Source organism: Onychomys torridus, chromosome 1, assembly GCF_903995425.1.
Source record: "Onychomys torridus chromosome 1, mOncTor1.1, whole genome shotgun sequence".
Lineage (NCBI taxonomy): Eukaryota > Metazoa > Chordata > Mammalia > Rodentia > Cricetidae > Onychomys > Onychomys torridus.
Window position 1 is genome coordinate 119,822,347 of NC_050443.1, and position 23,926 is coordinate 119,846,272.

Below are 23,926 nucleotides of genomic sequence, written 5' to 3' on the forward strand. Positions count from 1 at the left end.
AGTGAGTGGAGGAGCTCTGCTAGGTAGGACACTCTGCCCACTGGAAAAGCAGTGTGGCCACAGGTGCTATCCCAATGTACCCTTCCCCAACCAGAGGAAAACAGACACAACAAAGCAATGGGGTGCTGGAGTAGTGATTTTATTAGATGACTAAAAGACAGGGATCAGAGCTCCTAGTGGCTTCAGAGTGAACGGGCTGAGGAAGGCCTTAACTGTAGGGATGCGAAGGGGTGAAATGATACCTGCAGAAATGGCCAGGGATGATTTGCAGAGGTGGTAGGGAGTGCTGGAAGTCATTCTTCTTGATCCCAAGCCCCATAGCAACTAGACCTGCAAGAGCTGGCCTGGTAGCCACTACAGGAGCCAAAGCTACATTTGTAGCAGCTGGACCAACAAGAAGCCAAAAGGAAATTTTCATGCTTGGGAAGAAAGGAAGATGAGAGAGGGAGGGAGTCAATGGAGGAGACTGGCTCTGTGTTCTGGGAAACACAGGCAAAGCCTGGGCTAGAACTCCTGACAGGGATAGAGCCTATCTGGTAATAGCCCTGCAAAGCCAAAAATCAGATCTTGCACTGACAGCACACGGGGGCATAGCAGCTGGACTGACAGCAGCAGGGCTTGCAGCAGCTGGACTGACAGCAGCAGGGCTTGCAGCAGCTGGACTGACAGCAGCAGGGCTTGCAACAGCTGGATTGGCAACAGCAGGGCTTGCAACAGCTGGACTGACAGCAGCAGGGCTTGCAACAGCTGGATTGGCAGCAGCAGGGCTTGCAGCAGCTGGACTGACAGCAGCAGGGTTTGCAGCAAGATGACCCACAACCTGAAGAACAACATGGTTTACAGCAGCAGGACTGACAGCAGCATGGCTTGCAACAGCTGGACTGACAGCAGCTGGACTTGCAGCCCCCACAGGAGCCACAGCCTCCCTTGCAGCCCCCACAGGAGCCACAGCCCCCACAGGAGCCACAGCCTCCCTTGCAGCCCCCACAGGAGCCACAGCCTCCCTTGCAGCCCCCACAGGAGCCACAGCCCCCACAGGAGCCACAGCCTCCCTTGCAGCCCCCACAGGAGCTACAGCCTCCCTTGCAGCCCCCACAGCTACAGCAGGAACAGGCAGGCACACAGCAGCACACAGGCTTGCAGCAGCAGGAGCCACACCCTCCACAGCTGGAGCCACAGCACCCACAGCTGGAGCCACAGCCTCCTGAACAGCCACAGCAGCTCATGGTTCTGGTGTTTGGTTGAGGATGGAGTAGGTTAGAGGAACAGGTGGAGAGGAAGTGTGCAGATGTGGAGCCTTCTAAGCCTGGGGCCTTTATATCCCTGCCCAGGTCAGGTGTGAGGCTGTACACGGTCACTTCCTGGTTCCTGTTTTTGCTATTTTTAGGGCCACTTCTTTTGTTTTCCTGCAGTCATCACCCCCTCATGTACCACTCATTGGTCTTTGGCTTTTTGTTTCCTGATAAGTCCAACTTTATTGCTGAATTTGTGTCCAGAATGGATCAAGGCCCCTAATGGCCCAGCTCATTTTGGTAAAATTCAGACTCACATTTGAGTAATTAATTTTTTTTTTGCTTGTGTATGTGTCTTAGTTTGGATTTTTATTGCTGGGAAGAGACATCATGACCACGGCAAATCTTATAAGGAAAACATTTAATTGGGTAACTCACATAGAGTTTCAGAGCTTTAGTTCATTGTCATCATGGTGGGGTACATGGTGGCATGCAGGCAGACATAGTGCTGGGGCTGAGAGTGCTTCATCTTGCAAGCAACAGGAAGTTAACTGAGAAACTGGGCAGTATCCTGAGCTGTTCCCATAGTGACACACTTCCTCTAACAAGGCCCTACCCACTCCAACAAGCCACACCTCCTAATAGTGCCACTCCCTATGAGATTATGGGAGGCAGTTACATTATAACACACTCAGTATGTGCATGCAATGTATTTGTGTATATGTACATATGTATACATATGTGGGAGTGAACTCAACTGTGTGTATACTTGTGATGGTCAGAGGCTGCTCACAGGTATCTTCCTCAATCACTCAGCTACATATATTGAGGTAACCTCTCCTGTGGCAACTAGAGCTTGCTGGGGATTTACTGTCACTGCCTTTGGCATGTTGGGATTATAAGTGGACTGCCACACTTACTCTGTAAAGTTCTATAACACGAATCTTAAAAGGTCTTATAATAAAAAACCCAGAGCCAGATATTGGGGTGAAAGCTGAAAGATCAGAACAGCCAGCTACTAGCTTACCTTTACGAAATCCTCAGCCTTAAGAGAAGAGTTCTTGGTTGGGGATTTAGCTCAGTGGTAGAGCACTTGCCTAGCAAGCACAAGGCCCTGGGTTCGATCCTCAGCTCCACATTAAAAGAGAGAGAGAGAGAGAGAGAGAGAGAGAGAGAGAGAGAGAAGAGTTCTTGTTTCCTCACACCTTATATACCTTTCTCTGTCCTGCCATATTACTTCCTGGGATTAAAGGTGTGTGCCATCATGCTTAGCTCTGTTCCCAGTGTAGCCTTGAACTCACAGATCCAGATGGCTCTCTGCCTCCTGAGTGATAGGATTAAAGGTGTGTGCCACCACTGCCTGACATCTATGTCTAATTTAGTGGCTGGCTTTGTCTTCTGATCCTTATGCAAGCTGTGTGTGTGTGTATGTGTGTGTGTGTGTGTGTGTGTGTGTGTGTGTGTGCGCGCACATGTGGGTATATATGTATGTATGTATGAAGAGGTAGGTATGTATGTGTGCATGTGTATGTAGAGACCAGAGGTCCACCCTGGGTATCATTCATGAGGCTGTCCACCTTGTTTTTGAAACAGGATCTCTCACTGGCCTGGGCCTCTCCTATTAGGCTAGGTTAGCTGAATGAGCCCTTGAAATCTCACTGCTTCCACCTTCCCAGGGCTGTGGTTATATGTGCATGCCACCATACCAGGCTTTTTAGGTGGTTTTGGGGACTACAACTTGGATCCTCCTGCTTGTGAGGTAAACAATTTACCACTAGAATTATCTCCAAAGCCCCAAGTTTTATTTTTAATATTAATAATTTACCTGTTGAGTCTCTTTATTTTTTGTATTGACACTTTTTTTAAAAGTGAAAATTGGAAAGCATTTTTTCCCGTTTTAATCTTTGTAGCATTTGTTTGGGGTTGACCTGGACAGTGTCCCGCAGGCACAATGGCAGCTTTGCCTTATTCCAGATTTTGCAGGTTAACATGTCTAACATTTGCAAGGTGAAATGGGTATTGTAACTTCTGGGTGGGAAATTTTATCAGTTTAAGGAAGGTCCCTTTGTCTCGAGCTTGCTGACCTTTGTCCTCAAGAGGTGAGAATTTCACTGGATGGCTGTACTCTGGTATCCCCTTTTATTCAGTGTGGTGAATTATAGATAGACTTTAAAATGTGGATAACCCTTGTCCTACTGAGGCACATGGTGCTGAGGTTATTATAACTTGTATGTTGTATAATTGGTCCATACATTTTTGAGGGGTTAAGATAGGTTTCTCTATGTAGCTCAGGCTTGCCTCAAACTTGTAATCCATTTGCCTCCACCTCCTGAGGGCAAGGATTATTTGTGTGCACCACATACTGCTTGAGGGTGTTTTGCTTTGTTTCATATATTTCAAGCTGGCTTTGCTGACATACAGTTTTTTGAGCAGCCTTTTATGTCAGGGGGCTGGAGGCTTCTGATCCCTCCTGCTGCTTCTGCCACTTTCAGTGTTCAGTGCACACAAGTCCCCAACCATGTAAGAAGATGGACCTGATCTCAAATTGTCTGCTTCTGGAAAAGTCTGTACATGACAGGAATTACTCAGTCCTGGGTTGTGGTGATATTTTATTTGTGCTGAATTGTGGCAATATTTTATTTGTGCTTTAATAAATAAAGTTTGCCTGGAGATCAGAGGAAAAAGCAAGCCATTATAAGCAAACATAGAAGTCAGGCAATGGTAGCACATGCCTTTAATCCTATCACTTGGCAGTCAGGGATCTGTCTGGATCTCGTGAGTTCAAGTCCACAATGGAAACAGCCAGGTGTGGTGGCACACACCTTAAATTCCAACACTAGTTAACCATGGACATCTGGAGGTCTATACAAACAGACAGGAAGTGACAGAGCTGGGCCAAGAGACCAAATCAAATGGCAAAACAGCAAGGCATATAGGCATGGGTATACAGGAAGTATTTTGCATTTAGAAGCTGTAGAGTTGGTGAGATAAGGTTAACTGTGGCTTTCCCTATTTCCTGATCTCTTAGGTTTTCACCCCTATATCTGGCTCCATGTTTTGTTTGTTGTTGTTGTTGTTGTTTTAATAAGACTGTTTAGAAATTTATCTACACTGGGTTGTTTTGTGGAACTTGCTCTTGGATGTTGTATCTAGCACTGTATATAGTGGGGGTGACACTTGCCATTAAGTTTTGGTAACACATCTTTTCTTATTTTGCTCTGCTTCTCTCTTTCATAGTTGTGTTTTTGTTTTTGTTTTTTTCTTTTACTCTTTGGGGGCCCACCACCCAGCTCCCAAATAATACATGGAGACTTACTCTTACTTATGAATGCCTGTTTTCTTTCTTTCTTTTCTCTGTGGCTGACTGTGTAGCTGGGTGGCTGTCTCCTGGCATCCTATTCTTCTTCTCCTTTTCTTGTTCCTTGTGCTCTGCCATAGATTTCTCCTCTTATTTATTCTCTCTGTCTGCCAGCCCTGCCTATTTCTATCTCTTGCCTAGCTATTGGCTGTTCAGCTCTTTATTAGACCAATCATATGTTTTAGGCAGGCAAAGAAACACAGCTTTACAGAGTTAAATAAATGCAACATAAAGAAATACAACACATCTTTGCATCATTGAACAAACATTTCACAGCATAAATGAATGTGACACATCTTAAACTAACATTCCACAACTCTCTCTCTCTCTCTCTCTCTCTCTGTCTCTCTCTCTCTCTATCACACACACACACACACACACACACACACACACACACACACACACACATGATCTGTTGTGAGTGTACATGTGTGTACATGTATCTGTGGAGGCCAGAGGACAACCTTCAGTGTTGTTCCTCAGGTGCCACCCACCTTTAGTGTTTTTTTGTGACAGGGTCTCTCACAGACTTGGAGCTTGATGATTAGGCTAGGCTGGCTGGTCAGTGGGCTCTGGAGACCTGCCCATTTCCAACCCACCAGCACCACGATTTCAGGTACATGCCATGGTGCTTGGCTGTTGTACGTGGTTTCTGGGGACTAAATTCAAATCCTCATGCTTGTGTTGTGAGCACTTTACTGACTACTGAGTCATCTCCCATTCTGCTCTGTTTTTTCTTTTCTTTTCTTTTCTTTTCTTTTCTTTTCTTTTTTTTTTTTTTGAGATGAGGATCGAAGCCTGAGGATCCAACCCAGGGCCTTGTCCTTGCTAGGCAAGTGCTCTACCACTGAGCTAAATCCCCAACCTGCTCTTTTTTCTTTTCTTTGTTAAAATTATTATTTTTGATTATTTATTTTATGTGGATGAGTGTTTTGCCTGTGTATTAAGGTTTTCTAGAATAGAACCGACAGAATGAATCTATATTAGTGGTCCGACTTTTCCAACATATGGCTGTCTTCCAACAGAAAGTCTAAGAATCCAATGTTTGTTTAGTCCACAATGCAGGACGCCTCAACCAGGCTATAGTTTATGCTGGAATCCTGAAGAAGTAGGCTCTAAAACAATCAAAGGAATGGACTTCCCATCAAGAGCAAGATCAAGTAGGCACAAGGCAAATGCTTCCATCTCCCATATTCTTTATATAAGCTGCCATCAGTGCTTCCGTCTCCCATATTCTTTATGTAGGCTGCCATCAGTGCTTCTGTCTCCCATATTCTTTATGTAGGCTGCCATCAGTGCTTCTGTCTCCCATATTCTTTATATAGGCTGCCATCAGAAGATGTGGCCTCAGATTTAACTTAGATCTTGCCACCACAAAAGATCTGGATTTAGGGTGGGTCTTTCCACCTCAAATGTTTCAATCAAGAAAAATCCCTCATGGCTGTATCCAGTTGCTTGGGTTTTAGTTAATTCCAGATGTAATAAAGTTGACAACCAAGAATAGCCATCACAGGCTACATGTATGTATGTGCCCAACATGTATGCCTGGTGTCTGCAGCATTTAGAAGAGATTATCTGGATTCCCTAAGGCTGGTGTAAGGGATGGTTGTAATCTACCGTGTGGGTTCTGGGAACTGAACCAGTTCTCTGCAAGAGCGGCAAGTGTTCTTCACCTGTGAGCCATCACTCCAGCCCCTGATCGGTTTCTTTTAAAGATGAAATATAGCCGGGCGGTGGTGGTGCACGCCTTTAATCCCAGCACTCGGGAGGCAGAGGCAGGCAGATCTCTGTGAGTTCGAGGCCAACCTTGTCTACAGAGCAAGATCCAGGAAAGGCACAAAGCTACACAGAAAAAACCTGTCTCGAAAAACAAAACAAATAATAAAGATGAAATACTATTTATTCTAATTTTCTTTTCTTTCCTTTCCCATTTTTATTACATTTTACGTGTGTGTGTGTGTGTGTGTGTGTGTGTGTGTGTGTGTGTGTGTACATGAGTCTGAGACATCAGATCCCTTAGAACTACAGTTATAGGCAATTGTAAGCTGATAAGGGTGGATGCTAGGAACCACATCTGGGTTCTTGGGGAAGAGAAGTAGGCACTTGTAATCACTGAGCCATTTCTTCAGAACCCTCACCCCCTTTCTGGTTTTTTGAGATAGGGTCTTGCCTTGTAGCCCATGCTAGTTTTAAACTCATGTGCTACCACATTCAACTTTCCCATTCTCTTAGACAGAATTTTCAGAGACTTTTCTTTTGTTTCTTTTCTTTTCTTTTTCTTTTTTTCCTGTTTGGGTTTTTGAGGCAGTGTTTCTCTGTGTAGACTTGGCTATCCTGGAGCTGGCTCTGTAGCCTAGGCTGGCCTTGATCTCATAGATCCCTGCCTCTGCCTCCTGAAAGTGCTGGGAATAAAGGTGTGCATTTTTTGGGGGGTGGTGGTCTTGCTTTAGTTTTCTGTGACTCACTCAGAAATTACACACACACACACACACACACACACACACACAATTTCATTTTACTGTGCTTGAGATAGAATCTAGTGCTGTACCAGAGCGACACCCTAGCCCCACAGTACCCCTTCATTGGCAACCCTCAATACGTTTAAACAGCACTGTGCATGCTGACCTACCTGAGGGCATGGTCCAATAGGAAGCAGTTCTAGCCCAGCCCAGCACAGCCACCCACGTGATGTGGGGGATTCCCCGCCCTGTTTTTCTACACATGAAGATCCCTGTTTATTGAGTCACTCACATGCTCCCAAGAACTCGACTCCTTTTTTTTTTTCCTGCATCTTGTGCTCAACCCCACCACCTGCTGGGAAATGTCCCAGCTTTGTAGGGAAGTAGAATGATGCTCTGGCTGGGGATACCTCACCACAGGAATGGCTGTTTTCCTTAGAGATTCCAGGCATTGTCCTGCTGGTTTGCTCCTTTTGGAGTCAATTAAATTGTCCCACAGGGAGGCAATGTGCCTTTCTGTGTTTGTTCTGAGTCTATGTGTGTTGATTTACAGTGCCTAGTGAATCTGGGGTTCTTACTTGTTTCCCCCATGAGAGGGTCTCATTGTACCTGCCTATTATAGTTGGTTTCTGTTGCTGTGATGAATTACCCTGACAAAATGCAACTTTGCTTCACCTAGCAGTTCTAGGTTACAGTTCTTCATTGTGGAGAATTCAATGCAGGAACTTCACACAGCTGGTCATATCACATCCACCATCAAGAGCAGAGAGCAATGAATGTATGCATGCTTGCTTGCCCATGCTTAGCTCCTCTTCTCTACCCTTACTCAGTTCAGGACCCCTTGCCCAAGAAATGGTGGCACTATTGGAAATGATCAGTCAGTATTTCCTCTTTATTTCTCAGTGATATTCTGTCATTTCCATCTTCCATATTTCATTTATTCACTCATTGGTTGGTAAACATTTGGAGTCTTTCTGGTTTGTTTTGTATAGGGAAGACTGCTGCATGCTGGTACCCACATTTTCTATGTGGCTGTATGTTTGGTGGATGCTAGGCTGTGGATTTGTTAGCCATGTGAACTGACATGTGAACACATCTGAACTGACAAACTGACATCTTAGTCACTGTCTTGTTTTCTCAGGGCTGTGTTTTAAAGTGTTTTTTGTTTGTTTTGTTTTGTTTTTTCATCTAGTTTCTGCTGTGGAATAATCCTGTACACAGTGAAAATGTGTTGCTCTCATTGTTCATAAAAAGCTGATTGGCTAGTAGCCAGGCAGGAAGTATGGGTGGGACAACCAAACTAAGGACTGGGAAGAGAGAGGGGTAGAGTCAGAGGAGTCTCCAGCAGACACATTAATAAACAAAGTGAGCATGCCATACTGAGAAAAGGTACTAAGCCACGTAGCAGAGTGTAGATAAGAAATATGGGTTAATTTAAATGTAAAAAGTTAGCTAGTAACAAGCCTTAGCTATCGGCCAAGTATATACAGTTAATATTAAGTTTTTGTGTGGTTATTTGGGAGAGCTGCTAGGATGGGAAACTCTGCCTACAATTTTCCTCCAAATGTGCCAGGCCTGTCTCAAGTCTCTGAGATCACTAGGGTTTTGTGTTGCTCTCTCTCCCGTGTGTGTGTGTGTGTGTGTGTGTGTGTGTGTGTGTGTGTGTACATACCTGAGTGTGTAGAGGCTAGCGTACAGCTTGGTCTTAATTTCTCTAGTTCCTTCTTTCTTGTTCTGTCAGACAGTGTCTTTTATTGTCCTGGAACTAGTTAAGTAGACTATATTTTTTGGACAGTGAGCCCCAGGGATCCACCTGACTCCAACCCTGCAGCATGCCTGTTTGTATCCACTGTGATTCTACATCTTGTTCTGTTTCTTGCTTAGCAAATTGGATGTCTTTGAAATTTATCTACATTGTTCTTTGGAAAGACAGTGGGCTGTTTCTAACTGCAGACAGGCATTCCATTTTATACTCAACTGTTCCTGTCATACCCCATCACCCTGCTGGGAGCTCTTTGTCACCACACATTGAACCATGATGACTTGTTTCTCAGGGATACATGTAACCCATAACGTCAAAGACTTCTTTGTGTTCTAACCAACCATTTGAGATTGTTCATTTTTCTATCAAGTAGAGACAGGAGGACTCTTGGAACTCAGTGGCCAAATAGTCTAGCCCAATCAGAGAGTCCCAGGTTCCAATGAGTAGAAGCCTTGCCTCAAAAACCAAGGTGAATGGCTGTCTTGGAAGGTGAAAGTTCCTGTCACTGTGACAAAATATCCTGGTGAAAAACAGCTTAAGGAAGAAAGGGCTTATTCTGGCTTACAGATCAGGAGTGTAGTCCATCATGGTGGAGAAGCCAAGGGAGCCCCTGGTCACATCCCCTTTTAACATTCAGGAAACAGAGAAGGATGATGAATGAATGGTAATGCTCACCTAATTTTCTCCAGTTTATACAGGCCTCCACGTAGAATGGTCCCACACACAATTAAGATGGGTCTTTCCACATCAATTAAACTGTTAAAGACAAGCCTCCACAGACATTTTCAGAGGTGAATGTCAATCTCAATAGTCTTTTGCAAGTGTGCCTGAATCCTAGGTGATTCTAATTCTGTCAAACTGACAGCAAGTCATCATTACAGTGGCCATGAGGAATGGCAACCAAGATTGACCTGTGGCTTCCACATATACACACACTCACTCATATCTGTACACATTGCCCCTAAACACGTACACTCACACACAAAAGAAATTTGTTTATTATTTTATTTATTCAAGCAGGCAAAGTAGGGAGCAACAGAAAGGTCCTAGAATAGGTTGTAGAAAATGAGTCACAGGGAAAAGGAAGTGGCCTGGAAGACTCAGGGTTCAGAAGGCTGAGAATCCAGTGAAAGCAGTCCCTGACAGATCAGAAGCACAGACCCCTGTGGGTCAGACTCTGGCTCTCAGAAACCCCAAAGAGGCAGATAATGATCACCTGTGGCCATTAGATAGTCAGCTACCTTTACAGGGGTCCATTTCAAGGGCCTATGAAATACATTTCTCCAGAGGGAGGATGGAGACAAGACCTAGCTAGAGGGTTGTGCCAGGGAAGATGAGGACATGGGTGAAAGGTGGGGAAGGATTACAGGTCTTTGCAGGAGAGTCTGTAGAAATGAGCTAATTCAGGGACACCAGATGCCATGGAGCATTGGAAAAACTGAAAGCCCAAGTTCGGTTTAGATTTTACACTGGCAGCACACAGGGGCACAGCAGCTAGACTGACAGCAGCAGGGCTTGCAGCAGCTGGACTGACAGCAGCAGGGCTTGCAGCAGCTGGACTGACAGCAGCAGGGCTTGCAGCAGCTGGACTGACAGCAGCAGGGCTTGCAGCAGCTAGATTCACAGCAGCAGGGCTTGCAGCAGCTGGACTGACAGCAGCAGGGCTTGCAGCAGCTGGATTGGCAGCAACAGGGCTGGCAGCAGCTGGATTGGCAGCAACAGGGCTTGCAGCAGCTGGACTGACAGCAGCAGGGCTTGCAGCAGCTGGACTGACAGCAGCAGGGCTTGCAGCAGCTGGATTGGCAGCAGCAGGGCTTGCAGCAGCTGGATTGGCAGCAGCTGGACTGACAGCAGTTAGACTTGCAGCCTCCACAGGAGCCACATCCTCCCTTGCAGCCCCCACAGGAGCTACAGCCTCCCTTGCAGCCTCCACAGGAGCCACAGCCTCCCTTGCAGCCCCCACAGGAGCTACAGCCTCCCTTGCAGCCTCCACAGGAGCTACAGCCTCCCTTGCAGCCCCCACAGGAGCTACAGCCTCCCTTGCAGCCTCCACAGCTGGAGCAGGAACAGGCAGGCACACAATAGCACACAGGCTTGCAGCAGCACACAGGCTTGCAGCAGCTGGAGCCACACCCTCCATAGCTGGAGCCACAGCACCCACAGCTGGAGCCACAGCCTCCTGAACAGCCACAGCAGCTCATGGTTCTGGTGTTTGTTTAAGGATGGAATAGGTTAGAGGAGCAGATAGAGAGGAAGTGTGCAGATGTGGAGCCTCCTGAACCTGGGGCCTTTATATCCCTGCCCAGGGTCAGGTGCAAGTCTGTGTGTGGTCACTTCCTGTGACTTTCTGTGGGTCATCCAGATCCTCATGTTTTCCCCAGGCAGTGACTTCCTGTTAGCTTTGCTGAACATCTCCCTCTCTCTGTTTTTACAGGACTGTTCCTGTAAAAACAGTCCTGTTTTTGTTTATTTGTTTTGTCCCCATCATATTGGAGCCTGGGCTCCAGGTAGTTAGGGATGTCCTCCAGAGGGCAGTGTATGATCATCTGCTGTCTCTCCTGACTGTGTGATTCCTAAGAATACCATCTTGGTCACATGTACATACTTTCACTGTTGACTGTTCCCTGATGATATTTATTTCATATTCCAACTTTTCAAATCACCATGGTATTTTTTAAAAACAATTTATCTTTATTTTATGTACATTAGTGTTTTACCTACATGTATGTATGTATGTCTGTATGTCAGATCTTGGAATTATAGACAGTTGTGAGCTGCCATGTGGGTGCTGGGAATTGAACCCAGGTTCTCTGGTAGAGCAGTTGGTGCTCTTTTTTTTTTTTTTTTTTAAAGATTTATTTATTTATTATGTATACAGTGTTCTGCTTGCCTGTGTCCCTGCAGGCCAGAAGATGGCAACAGATCTCATTATAGGTGGTTGTGAGCCACCATGTGGTTGCTGGGAATTGAACTCAGGACCTCTGGTAGAGTAGTCAGTATTTTTAACTGCTGAGCCATCTCTCCAGCCCCCAGAGCATTCTTTTTTCTTTTCTTTTTTCTTTTCTTTTTTTTTTCTCTGTCTTTCTCTCTCTTTCTCTCTCTCTCCCTTTCTTTCTTTCTTCTTCAAGACAGGGTTTCTCTATGTAGCTTTGGTGCCTGTCCTGGATCTCGCTCTGTAGCCCAGGCTGGCCTCTAACTTACAGAGATCCGCCTGGCTCTACTTCTAAGTGCTGGGATTAAAGGCGTGCACCACCACCAACCACCTGGTAGCCCCATGATATCTTATTAGAAACAACAAAAAAGAAAGTAAATGAGTCACTACCCTGTTCCTATAAATGATGCTTGGTTGCTCTCTGTAAGCATGCTGTACACAAATTAAATAGACATTCCCAGGCCTGTTCTGCCTCAGTTTCTCCATGCCTATACCAGCCTCTGGGGGTGGACTTTCCACTATTCTCCTGCAAATGCAAACTCACCCCATTCTCACATGTACACTGGGATCCCTTTCCCTGCCACGGCTATCTGATCACTCAGTCTCTGGCCATCTCCTCACTTCACTGCTCAGTGCCCACGCCTCTGAGACTGCTACAGTCAGACCTGCATCTCTGCTCGGCTTGCTTCCATAAGTCCTTTCTGTTGAAAACTGGCTATGGCTCCTAACTCAGGTGCTGGAAACTACTCCAGTGCAGTTGTGCTGAGGTTCCCCTGGGATGGTGTCTCTACTCTCATGAGGGGATCCTTGCTGCTGTGAAAAGGGATAGCAGGTATGGTGGTATGGTTTTCTGCCTATCCTGTGAAGATGGGCCCAAATGGGCCACTCCAGATGTGGGTGGTTTGTTGTTGTTGTTGTTTTTAAACAATGTTTATTTGTTGACAATTTCATCTATGCATATAATGCTTTTACTCCCACCCATTCCCTCTGGAATCCTTCATCCCAACAAAATGTCTCTCTATTTTCTTTGTGTGTGTGTGTGTGTGTGTGTGTGTGTGTGTGTGTGTAGGTCAGTGGACATCCAATGAGACTTAGTTACCTCCATGTAGGTACTGGGAATTGAATTCAGGTTGTCATGCTTGGTAGCAAGTACCTTTACACTGGCCCTTATCTATCTGTTTGTTTGTTTGTTTGTTTATTTATTTATTTATTTATTTATTTTTGAGACAGGGTTTTTCTGTGTAGCTTTGCGCCTTTCCTGGAACTCACTCTGTAGCCCAGGCTGGCCTCGAACTCACAGAGATCCACCTGCCTCTGCCTCCCGAGTGCTGGGATTAAAGGTGTGTGCCACCAATGCCCAGCTTATTTATTTTTAATAACCTATTGAGTCTAAATAGGCTTACTTGCATGAACATAAGTATGAATTTATTTACTGAGCCATGGGCAACTTACCAGAGACTATGTCACTGAAGAAAAATGACTTTCCACCTCCCAGCAGCCTTTACCTGCCAGTGGCATCACAGCTAGGCATGGAACCTTATATGTCCCTCCCCTACTCATTTTGAAATGTCCCCAGACTCGATGTCATGTGGGTCTTGTGCAGAGAAACATAGCTGCCATAAGTTCATAAGCACAACATCCCTGTCATGTCCAGAAGACAGTTTCACAGCGCTCCTCCCCATCCTCCTGCTCTGGTTATTTCTGCCCCTTCTTCTGTGATGTTCCCTGAGCCTTGGGAGAAGGAGGTTTGATAGAGATTTCCCTTTTAGGGCTGATTACTTAACAGTCATTTAATACCAACACTTTTACCAGTTAAGAGTTGCTGCATGGACCATTGCCCACTGAAAAAAGAAACTCCTCTGAGCAGGGTTGAGAGCAGCACCCATTGATGTGTATGGACATAAATATTCAGCAGGCAGTTTAACAACATATTCATTTAGCAAAACAGCAGTAATAGGTTCTCCTACTTGAGCCTATGATCTCCCCTGCTATGGACTTGTAGCCAGGTTTACAGCACCAAGAACAAACTCTCTCCTATGAGGCAGCCTTCTAATCTAATCAGACAGCGGTTGGTTACCCTATAGCGTTCATACTACTATTGCACCAGTGGTTGTACCTGAAGCATGCAGGGTCTCTCTCTTTCAACAGGGTCTCACAATGTTGCTCTAACTTGCCTCAACTTCCTGTCTTAGTTTCCTGAGTAGTTGAGGCTGTATGTGCTTGTCGCCGGACCCAGCTATGGGATGCCAGCTGCTCCATCTGGGGTTTCCCAGCCTTCAGAATGGTGAGGTTATTGCATTTTACTCCCCTCTAGCATTCTGTCCTGAAGGTATAAAATGGATATGTTCCAATCACTAGAGCTTTGGAGAGACAGGTTACTCCCTTGAGGATGGTGCCCTCCAGGCTCATTCACTGACCTAGAACATACTATGTAGCTCAAGATGGCTCTGAACTCCTATCAACCCTCCTGCCTCAGCCTTCCAGGCTTGGTTTACATTTTTCTGATGCTTTATTCTAGCCCAGACCTGATTGGAATCACATTTTGAAGTTGCTGGCCCTCTGCCCATGGCTGCAGGCTATTCTTCTGTTCTCACCTAAGTTGGTGGTCCTCAGGTCAGAAAGAGGGAAGGAGTCTGTTCTTGGTGTTGAAGGCTCTCACTGCATCCTTTGAGCTCTGAACCATTGTGACCATCCACAGTGACCTTCTGTGCCACCTCACTCAATGCCCTCCCTTGTTTATGAAACACCCTCTCCAGCTTACTCCACTACTCCAAAAGCTCCACGTGTTTAGTGTCTTCAAGGAACCAAAGTTCACTGACAGCATCTAGGGTGGCAGGACAGCTTGACACTTAGACCTGTGAGAGTTTTCTTCTTGGGAATCCTGAGGTCTTCCTGGCAATTTTGGATATTTGGATTCATCATAACTGATATCTCACAATGGTTTCTAGAGCCCTGGAGACCTGGACATGGGATGTAGCATCCTCCATAACTCTTCTGAGATATGCCAAGGGTTATGGGATCCCAAGTAAGAGGTCAGATGTTGAATTTTCAGCTGAGGATGGGTGGTCATAGCCTTCTGTAAAGAGTTCAAATCTATTCTCCTGCACCTCCCCAGTAAAGTGTCCTAGAGCAACTAAGAGCTTCTGCCTTGTGAGAAGTCACATCTTTGGCATTCTGCAAATGTCTATAGTGTTCATAAAGATCAATAGAGGAAGCCATGGTCCACAGAAAAAGCTGTGGCCAGGTCCTGCCACCATAGGATCAGATGCTCTGTGTAGCTCTGCAGCTGCTCAATGCCCACCTCCCTCCATAGACTGTTTGCAGAAACCAGAATGTTCTGTAAGCTCAAATATGGTGTAAGAGCCTAGGCACCACTAGAATTGCCAGAAACTCTTTAGGGATTTATTAACTCACTCATGGAAGCAAGTAATTGCATTCAAATTATATGAGACTCCCTGTAAGAACGGGAGCACCAAGAAGGAACAGAACAGATGGGGCCATCTGCTCAGAGCTGGAGACTTGCCTAAGGACCCTGCTAGGCTGTCATCCAGCTGGGTAGGCAGATCTCCATTTCTCATGCAGGAAGCTCCCTGCGTCTGGCTGTCTAGGAAACTCTCCCCTAAACCAGGTCCTGCCCATCTGGCTCACTCTGTTGTTCTGTGTGATAGCAGTGACGGCTATGGAAATCCAGAGAAGCCAGAGGCTCCTCTAGAGCCTGCTCTACCTGTGAGTCCAAACTGTGTGTCAAGTGACGTTTTATCACTGAAGACACGTTTCTACTTATGAAGCTCTTGAGAGAAGAGGAAACTGGTCTTAAAGTGAACCTCAATCTCAACAAGAAGTGACCCTGAAGATTGGGTGGAGTCTGTACCCCTGGGAGCTGCCAGCAGAGGGCAGAGCAGCCCAAGAAAGTGCTGCCAGAGCTTGTGTCTAGACAATAATGAGCAGTAGTAATATTAAAAATGTAAATGACGCTGATGATTAATAATTAGAATATGATAAATGGACAACATAATTATAACACAAATAACATAATAATTATGAAATGATACAAATATAGAAAATAAGAATTGATGGCGGGCCAGGTGGTAGTGGCTCACACCTTTAATCCCAGCATTTGGGAGGCAGAGGCAGGCATATCTGTGTGAGTTCCAGGTGAGCCAGAGTTGCAACACAGAGAAACCCTGTCTCAAATAAACAAACAAACAACAACAACAACAAAAGAATAGATTGTGGAAATAGTATAACCACTAATATATTGATATATTTATTATATATAAGCCAATATGTTAATTTATTAACATGTAAGCAACAAGATATTAATGCATTAGTAATAATATACTACTATGTTAAGAAAACACTGAATTGTACGATCATATTAATATTTATAATAATTACTTTGTTAATTTGTATTAATAAATATTATCAAGTAATACTATACTACCACATTAAATAACCTATTTACATAATTTTTGTAAATAATAAGATAGATAAGAATATTAATACATCGGGACCAAGAGATGGCTCAGCAATTAAGAGCATGCACACTGCTCTTGTAGAAGACCTAAGTCCAGTTGCCAGCACCCAGCGAGCCTGGAGACCAGAAGAGGGCATCAGATTCCCTTGGAGCTAGATTGCAAGCATTTGTGAGCCACCCAGTGTGGGTGCTGGGGATTGAACTTGTGTCCTCTGCAAGTGCACTACACACTCTTAACCACTGAACCATCTCTCCAGCTCCTCATTAATAAAAATCATAATGGCATGATAAAAGGGAGACTATAAAGGACTTAGTGTCTCCCACAATCAGAGGTATGAATGTGATTACTATGTGTGATTGACATTCCTACAGACTGAGCCTCCTTCTCCAAGGCCAGTTTTCCTAGTGTATTCGCTGTGATTAGCCCTCTGCAGGCTCTGGCACCTGCTCCATACCTTTCCTTGTTAATTGTCTTAGGGGATAGATATATTGCTCTCTTTAGTCATGTGCAGGTCAGCTGTGGCATAACGTCCTAGAATTCAACATGTTATTGATGACGATGGGAGCAAAGGCATTAACCACAAAGTGAGTGACCCAGCAGTGCAAGATGGGTGTTCTCACTGTGTAAGCAGAAACCATGCAAACACCTGTGCGAGGGAACAGTAGAAGGAAACATAAAGCCAGTGAGAGAGAACAAGACGTGCTGGGTGTCACACTGGAGGCACCCTTCTTAGAGTCACACTGGTTACGGGGACAGTGGTATCAAGACAAAGCAGCCATAGGTGAAGCTCAGGAAATAATTTGTAGCAACCAGTCTCATTCATGGGAAGACAGGCCATTCAGAAGCAGATGATGGGGGACCTATGACATGAGCAAGGATGTCTGTGCCAGAGAAGAGAGAGGATGCAGGGACAGTACTGACTGCTGATAGAAGTCAGGAGTTTTGGACCCACCAGGCAGGAGATATAATTCATGAACTGCTTGAAAGTAGGAACCAAGCCAGAGGACAGTGTCACAGAGTACTGTGAATGACAGATTAGAAGATTAGAAGGAGCTAAGAATAGTCACGTGAAGGAAGTGGTAGAGGAGAAATTTCTTTTGGATTCCAGAAACTAGAGAACTGTTGCTCTTCCCTCCAGTCCAGTAGGTGTCCAATAGTCACAGACACTCTCATGGGAACCACATCAGGGTGGGTGTGCTGGTTAGCTAATTGTCTATTTGACACAGACCAGAATCACACAGCAGGACAGTCTCAATGAGGAATTACTAGATCAGGTTGACCTGTGGGCATGTTTGTCTGTAGGGAATTGTTTTGATTGTTAACTGATGTAGGAAGACTCAGCTCACTGTGGGTGGTACCATTCCCTAAGATGGTCCCTGAACTGTGTAAGAGTGAAGAAAACTAGCAAGCCAGCCAGTAGGAAGCATGGGTGCATTTGTTTCTCTCTTCTCTCCACTGGTGACTAGCTGTGTTCCTGCCTTGACTTCTTCTCAATGACAGACTGTAACCTGCCATGATAAGACAAATAAGCTCCTTCCTCTCCCATGGTCCTTTTGTTCAGTGTGCTTTATCATAGCAATAGAAATGTGACTAGAACAGAATCATGGCAAGAGGCAGCTGCTCACAGCTGTTCCCACAGAGGACAGTCTAGGACATGGTGTATTTGTGTTTCTGTTTCAGACACCAGCATGACTGTGTGTAGTTGCTTAATGGAGGTGGAGCCTGGGCTGGAACCTCTGTGTCTGTGAATAACATAACATGACATTGGCCCAGAGGTATCTATGCTGGGGAGATCGCTCCTTGTCAAGGTTCATAGGCCAGGATAGCTTTGTAATACTGAGGGCAGAGGTGGAAGTGGCAGCAGCTGTAGACACTAATGGCTCCCTTGTCACTATCCTGTGATGTTTACAATCCTCATGTGACCTGGCTTGAGTCTTCTGAGCCCTGAAGGACAGGAAGGGGTAACATCAGCTTATAACACCGACCACAGTCCTGATATTATTCTGTCTTGAAGTTCTTCTGTCAAATTGCTTTTCAATTCAGCTTCACTCAAACCCTTATATTTACCTTTATTTTTTTTTAAATTTTATTATGTTTAAATTGTGTGTGTGTGTGTGTGTGTGTGTGTGTGTGTGTGTGTGTGTGTGTGTGCTGCTTGTGCACATGCCATGGCAGATGTGTAGAAGTCAGGACAACCTGTGGTAAGTAGTTGGTTCTCTCCTTTCACCAGGGATAAAAACCAGGTCATCAGGCTTGGTGGCAGGTTCCTTTACCTGCTGGGCCATCTCTCAGCCTCTCAATCCTTATCTTTCTCTCCCTCCTACTTACTCTAGAACTTACAGCCTCTGTTAGGGTTTGATCTGAAATGTCTCCCCACTGTTCCTTTGTTTTTCTACTTGTTTTCTAGTTGCTGATAATGTTTTGAACCATGTAGGAGGAAGGACCTTGCTGGTGGAGGCAGCTTTCTGAAGGCTAGAGCCTCAGCACCCTCTTTGTTTGCTTCTTGGTCTCCTTAATGTGAGGAGCCTCCCCACATGCCCCCACTGCCACAGACCTTCCTCTACATGATGGGTTGAAATCTCTCTGAAACCATCAGCAGAATAAATCCTTCATCCTATAAGTTGTGCCTGATAGGTCAGAACTATGTGAAAAGTGCTAACAGAAATGGGTTAGTTGCTCTGATTGGCCTTGCTGGTTGCTCTGATTGGCCTTGCTGGTTGCTCTGATGGGCCTTGCTGGTTGCTCTGATTGGCCTTGCTGGTTGCTCTGATTGGCCTTGCTGGTTGCTCTGATTGGCCTTACTGTGTGATTCATAGGTCTTTGAAACTGTTTTGCAGGAGTCTGGAAGATTTGGGGGATACCAAGAAACTCTAATGTGTAAGGAGAAGAGTTCAGGGGCAAGTTCTGGTGGGAGTTTGGAAGACCAGAATATAGATAGAGATGCAGGCAGGGAAGACAGCGCTCTTGAGATTTCAAGGGGGAACAAGGGCTCCACTGAGAACTGACCTAGAGGCCATTTGTGTTACCTTCTGACAGTATGGCTATACCATACCTATGTCTGGAGAACTTGGGTGAGGTCAAGTTCACAAGCAATGAATTAATTAGGCAGAGGAGATGTCAAGACGGCACAGCTCCAGCAGTGGCATGTTGCTGCTGGAGCTGTGGGGCCACCCCAGGAAAGCAGGTTGAAAAATTAATCAGAGATACAAACACACATTTGGTTTTTACAGTGAGGCTTAGTGGCAAAAAGCAGATAAAGTGAGCCTGGGCACAGGCCCACAGATCCTGTGGACAAAGGACATCTAGGAGAGTGAATTTGACAGACACCAGGACTTCGCGGGTGAGCAGGCTTTTGAAAGCCCCAAAGAGGAGGAAACAACCATATTCTACTGACTGTGGGAGAGTCATCTCATGCTGGGCCTGGAATAGAAGATGCAGCTTGTAGAGTTTTGGGCCTGCTGTTTCACTCACCTCCAGGGAAGCCCTGGACCCTTCAGCATCTTTCTGGAGACTGCCTTAAATCACAGAGCATCCAATATTGTTTTTTCATGTCCCTTCTTGCTGGTATCACGCTGTCAGCTTCCTAAGAGACAGATGAAAATCAAAGAGGTGATACAGATGGCTACACAGACATTAGATTTTAAGGAAAATAACAAAAGCAATTTGAGGATGGAAGTGGAAAAGGACAGACTCACTTAAATTAATGGAGTACTCCAGGGTATGAATATGTAACCCAGGTGTCCAGGTATATAACCAAGTCAACAGTAGGAGGAGCTCAGGTGCATAACCGAGTCAACACAGGTGTAGGGCTTTGAATAAGAATGCCCCCACAGAGTTGGTGTTTGAATACTTGGTCCCTAGTTGGTGGAACTGTATGGAAGGATTAGGAGGCTTTGTTGGAGGAGGTGTGTCACTGGGGGTGGCCTTTGAGGTATAAAAGACTCACAGCATTTCCACTGTGCTCTCTCTCTCTCTCTGTCTATCTCTGCTCCTTGCTTATGGCTTAAGATGTGAGCTCTTAGCTGCAGTTCTAGCCTCTTGCCACCCAACTCTGCCTTCATTGACTTAATCCTGTGAAACTGTGAGCCCAAATTAAATGCTTTCTTTTATAAGTTACCTTGATCATGATGTTTTATAACAACAATAGAAACTCTGATGTTGGTAGTAGGGAGTGAGTTATTTCAGTAACAGCCCTATGTGATTTTTTTTTTAGGACTGTGGAAGACTTTGGGATTTTGGACTAGAAAAGTGGTTGAAGGCTGGGCGGTGGTGGCGCATGCCTTTAATCCCAGCACTCAGGAGGCAGAGCCAGGGGGATCTCTGTGAGTTCGAGGCCAGCCTGGGCTACCAAGTGAGTTCCAGGAAAGGCGCAAAGCTACACAGGGAAAACCTGTCTTGAAAAACAAACAAAAAAAAAAAGTGGTTGAATACTATAAACAGATTTCAATGGTCCATCCTAGTAGGAGCTTGGAAAATTGTAAAAAAAGATTGTAAACTGTGGAGGCTTAGCTCAAGAGGTTTCAGAAGGGAAGAGTATTAGCAACTGGGCTAGAGCCCATTCTTGTGGCATTTTAACAAAGAATGTGTCTAGCTTCAGCCCTAGTTCTAAGAATTTGCCTGAGGCTGAAATGAAAAGCAATGAGCAAACTAATTTCTTTGTTGGAGGAGATTTCAAAACAACCTAATATTGACTTTGTGGAATAGTTATTAATGTTATACCCAGATCATGGGGACCCCCAAAAGACCACCACGGAGACCAAATCCTGTATGTAAAACCAAAGAGCCTTTATTTCAAGCTCCAAGCTTGGTCTCTGTCTGTTTGTCTGATGCAACATGGAGAGCAGAGAGCTCTGAGCCCAGGCAGGGCAGGGTTTTTATCATAACAGAGGTTGGGGTGAGAACATTTCCAGAGTTCAGGACCCTGACTGGCTGACATTTGTCTAGGGGTGTCTTGGTAAGAAGGGGAAATAGGTGTGTGCTAGGCTCAAGGACATCTGGCTCTCTTATCTAATGGTTGGGATGTTTGGGATGTTAAGTACTTCCCTATCCCTGGGTGGATTCCTGGGTGGTGTCAGTTTACAGCTTTTCCTGGATCTGGATGTTGCCTGCCAGTCACAGAAGCTGTGTCTGGGCCTCCAGGCCTATCATGGCAGCTGTGTGGTCAAGCTGTCCCCCGCCCCCCATTAGTAATCAGTCTTATGCAAGTATACAGCGGAAAGAGCAAGTGGGGTGACTAGAGATACAAATGTGTTCGGAGAGAAAAGGAGCACAATGGAAATTTAAAGTTGGAGCCGAGGCTTGTGCTAAGATAAGGAGAAGCCTGATCTAAATCAGCATAAAGAGAGTGTTGCCTTCAGCATAAGTCCCACCCAGTGAAGCTTCCAACCTGTGGAAAGAAAAGGCCTAAGGAATTTTCTGCTCCTAGAAAGGAACAACAAACAAAAGCCTCCAGGGAAGTGTTTCTAGGGGCCGGGTGATTTCCTAGTGGGCTGCCGAACATGGCAGCTGTCCACATGGCTCTGACTTTTGAGTAATGAAGGACACATGAATAAAGGAACGAACTGCAGTTGAGGAGAGCCACCGAGGCTAGGTGTGTGGCAGAGGAGTCCCTGCATGAGAGACTGACACTGTGAATGTCAATTCTGGATTACATTGGATCCCCCAAAATCTTCTTGTTAGTTATTTAGGCACTCTTACCCCTCGAGGAACACGTCCCGAACACGACAAATCCACAGAAGAGCTGTTTATTAATAGAGGATAGAGGATAGAGGGGGCAGGCCTGTGTGAAGCACACACGTGAGTGAGGAGAGGAGAGGAGAGGGGAGGGCAGGAGAGAGGGGAGAGGAGAGGAGGGGAGGGGAGGGGAGGAGAGGGGAGGGGAGGAGAGAGGGGAGAGGAGAGGAGGGGAGGGGAGGGGAGGAGAGGGGAGGGGAGGAGAGGAGAGGAGGGGAGAGGGGAGGGGAGGGAAAGAGGGGAGGAGAGGGGAGGAGGGGGAGGGGAGGGGGAGAGGAGAGGAGAGGAGAGGAGGAGAGGGGAGAGAGGGGAGGAGAGGGGAGGAGGGGGAGGGGAGGGGAGAGAGGGGAGGAGAGGGGAGGAGGGGGGAGGGAGGGGAGAGGAGAGGAGAGGAGAGGAGAGGAGGAGAGGGAGGGGAGGGGAGGAGAGGAGGGGAGGGAGGGGAGGGGAGGGGAGAGAGGGGAGGAGAGGGAGAGGAGAGGAGAGGAGGGGATGGGAGGGGATGGAGAGGGGAGGAGAGGAGGGAGGGAGAGGAGAGGGGAGGGGAGAGGAGAGGAGGGGAGGGGAGGGGAGGGGAGAGAGAAGAGAAGAGAAGAGAAGAGAAGAGAAGAGAAGAGAAGAGAAGAGAGAAGAGAGAGAGACCTGTGCAACATGGCGCCGGCTTTTTAAAAGAGTGAGCCGCGCATGCGTACAGGACCGCATGTGCGTAGATTACATGGCTGCGCGCGCTTTACGCAACCATGTAAAGTCTCGGAGTCCTAGTCACGCGAGATGTTCTGACCTGGGAATGGCTATTTTGAACCGGAAATAACTAGGCGGTCCACCGGGAAAGCCCTAACCATGTGGACATGTTGTGATTTCCTATCACTTCTGTATGCTGAAGCCATGAGATATCTGCCAAGGAAAGCTGCACACAGGGAGTGAAATGAGAGAGACAGAGATAGAGACACAGAGATAGAGACAGAGACAGACACACAGAGAGAGACAGAGACAGAGCTAACAAGCTGTGTCTTGCAGGCAGCAAATCTGGGATTGAGAAGCCATCTAAGGCTTCTCAAATAGTAAACTTAATTGAATGCTTTCTTTCATTAGTTGCCTTGGTCATGGTGTTTTATCACAGCAATACAAACTCAGACATTCGGGTACAGGTGCATAGCTGAGTGAACCCGGGGTGCAAGGGCATAATTGAGTCAATAAAGGGGCAGAGGTACATACCCAAGTCAACTTTCGGGTGCAGGTGCATACCTGGGGCAGTCCCTCCCTCTCAACTAGAGTTTGTTGTCTCCACATCTCTCTGGGCATCAGTTTCCTCTTCAAGTCAGTGAAGATGAAATCTGCACTATAGCAGTCTTCATGGAACTGCACATTTATGATTCCCTGTTGTGCTGGACACGAGCTGTGAATACTAAATCTCTTAAATTGTTTGCTTTGTTTGTTTTGCAGTTTTCTGTTTGCTTCTCCAGGAAGAATTTTCCTTTTCCTTTTCTTTTTTTTTTTTCATTTTTTTAATTCATTTTACATACCAACCACAGATCCCCCTCTCATCCCTCCTCCTGCTCCCCTCTCCCTCCACCTCCCTCATTCCCTCCTCCAACAGGGTAAATTCTCCCATGGGGCGGGGCGGACAGCAAAGCCTGGTACATTCAGTTGAGGCAGGACCAAGCATCAAAGGTGAACAAGGTATCTGACCATAGGTAATGAGATCCAGAAAGCCAGATCATTCACCAGGGATAGACCATGATCACACTGCCAGGGGCCTCTCAAACAGACCCAGTTATACAACTGTCTCCCATATGCAAAGAGTCCAGTCCCATGGAGGTTCCACAGCTGTTGGTCCAAAGTTTGTGAGTTCCTTTGAGCTTGGTTCAGTTGTCTCTGTAGATTTCCCCATCATGATCACCGCCCCACCCCCTCTTGCTCATGTAATCCCTCTTCCCTCTCTTTGACTGGACTCCTGGAGCTCTGCTGGGTG

At 46.1% G+C, this 23,926-nt stretch overlaps 1 protein-coding gene across 1 annotated transcript in view; it reads right to left on the reverse strand.

Annotated features, from left to right (window-relative positions):
- Positions 1-208: 208 nt before the first annotated feature.
- LOC118577545 (keratin-associated protein 5-4-like) overlaps positions 209-23,926 on the reverse strand; it is a 65,085-nt gene continuing 41,367 nt past the window's right edge. The window contains exons 6-7 of the mRNA XM_036177816.1: positions 668-820; positions 209-212 (exon numbers count right to left, since the gene is read on the reverse strand). Coding sequence (XP_036033709.1) covers positions 209-212; positions 668-820 — 157 coding nt within the window. The remainder of the gene's footprint in view (positions 213-667; positions 821-23,926) is intronic.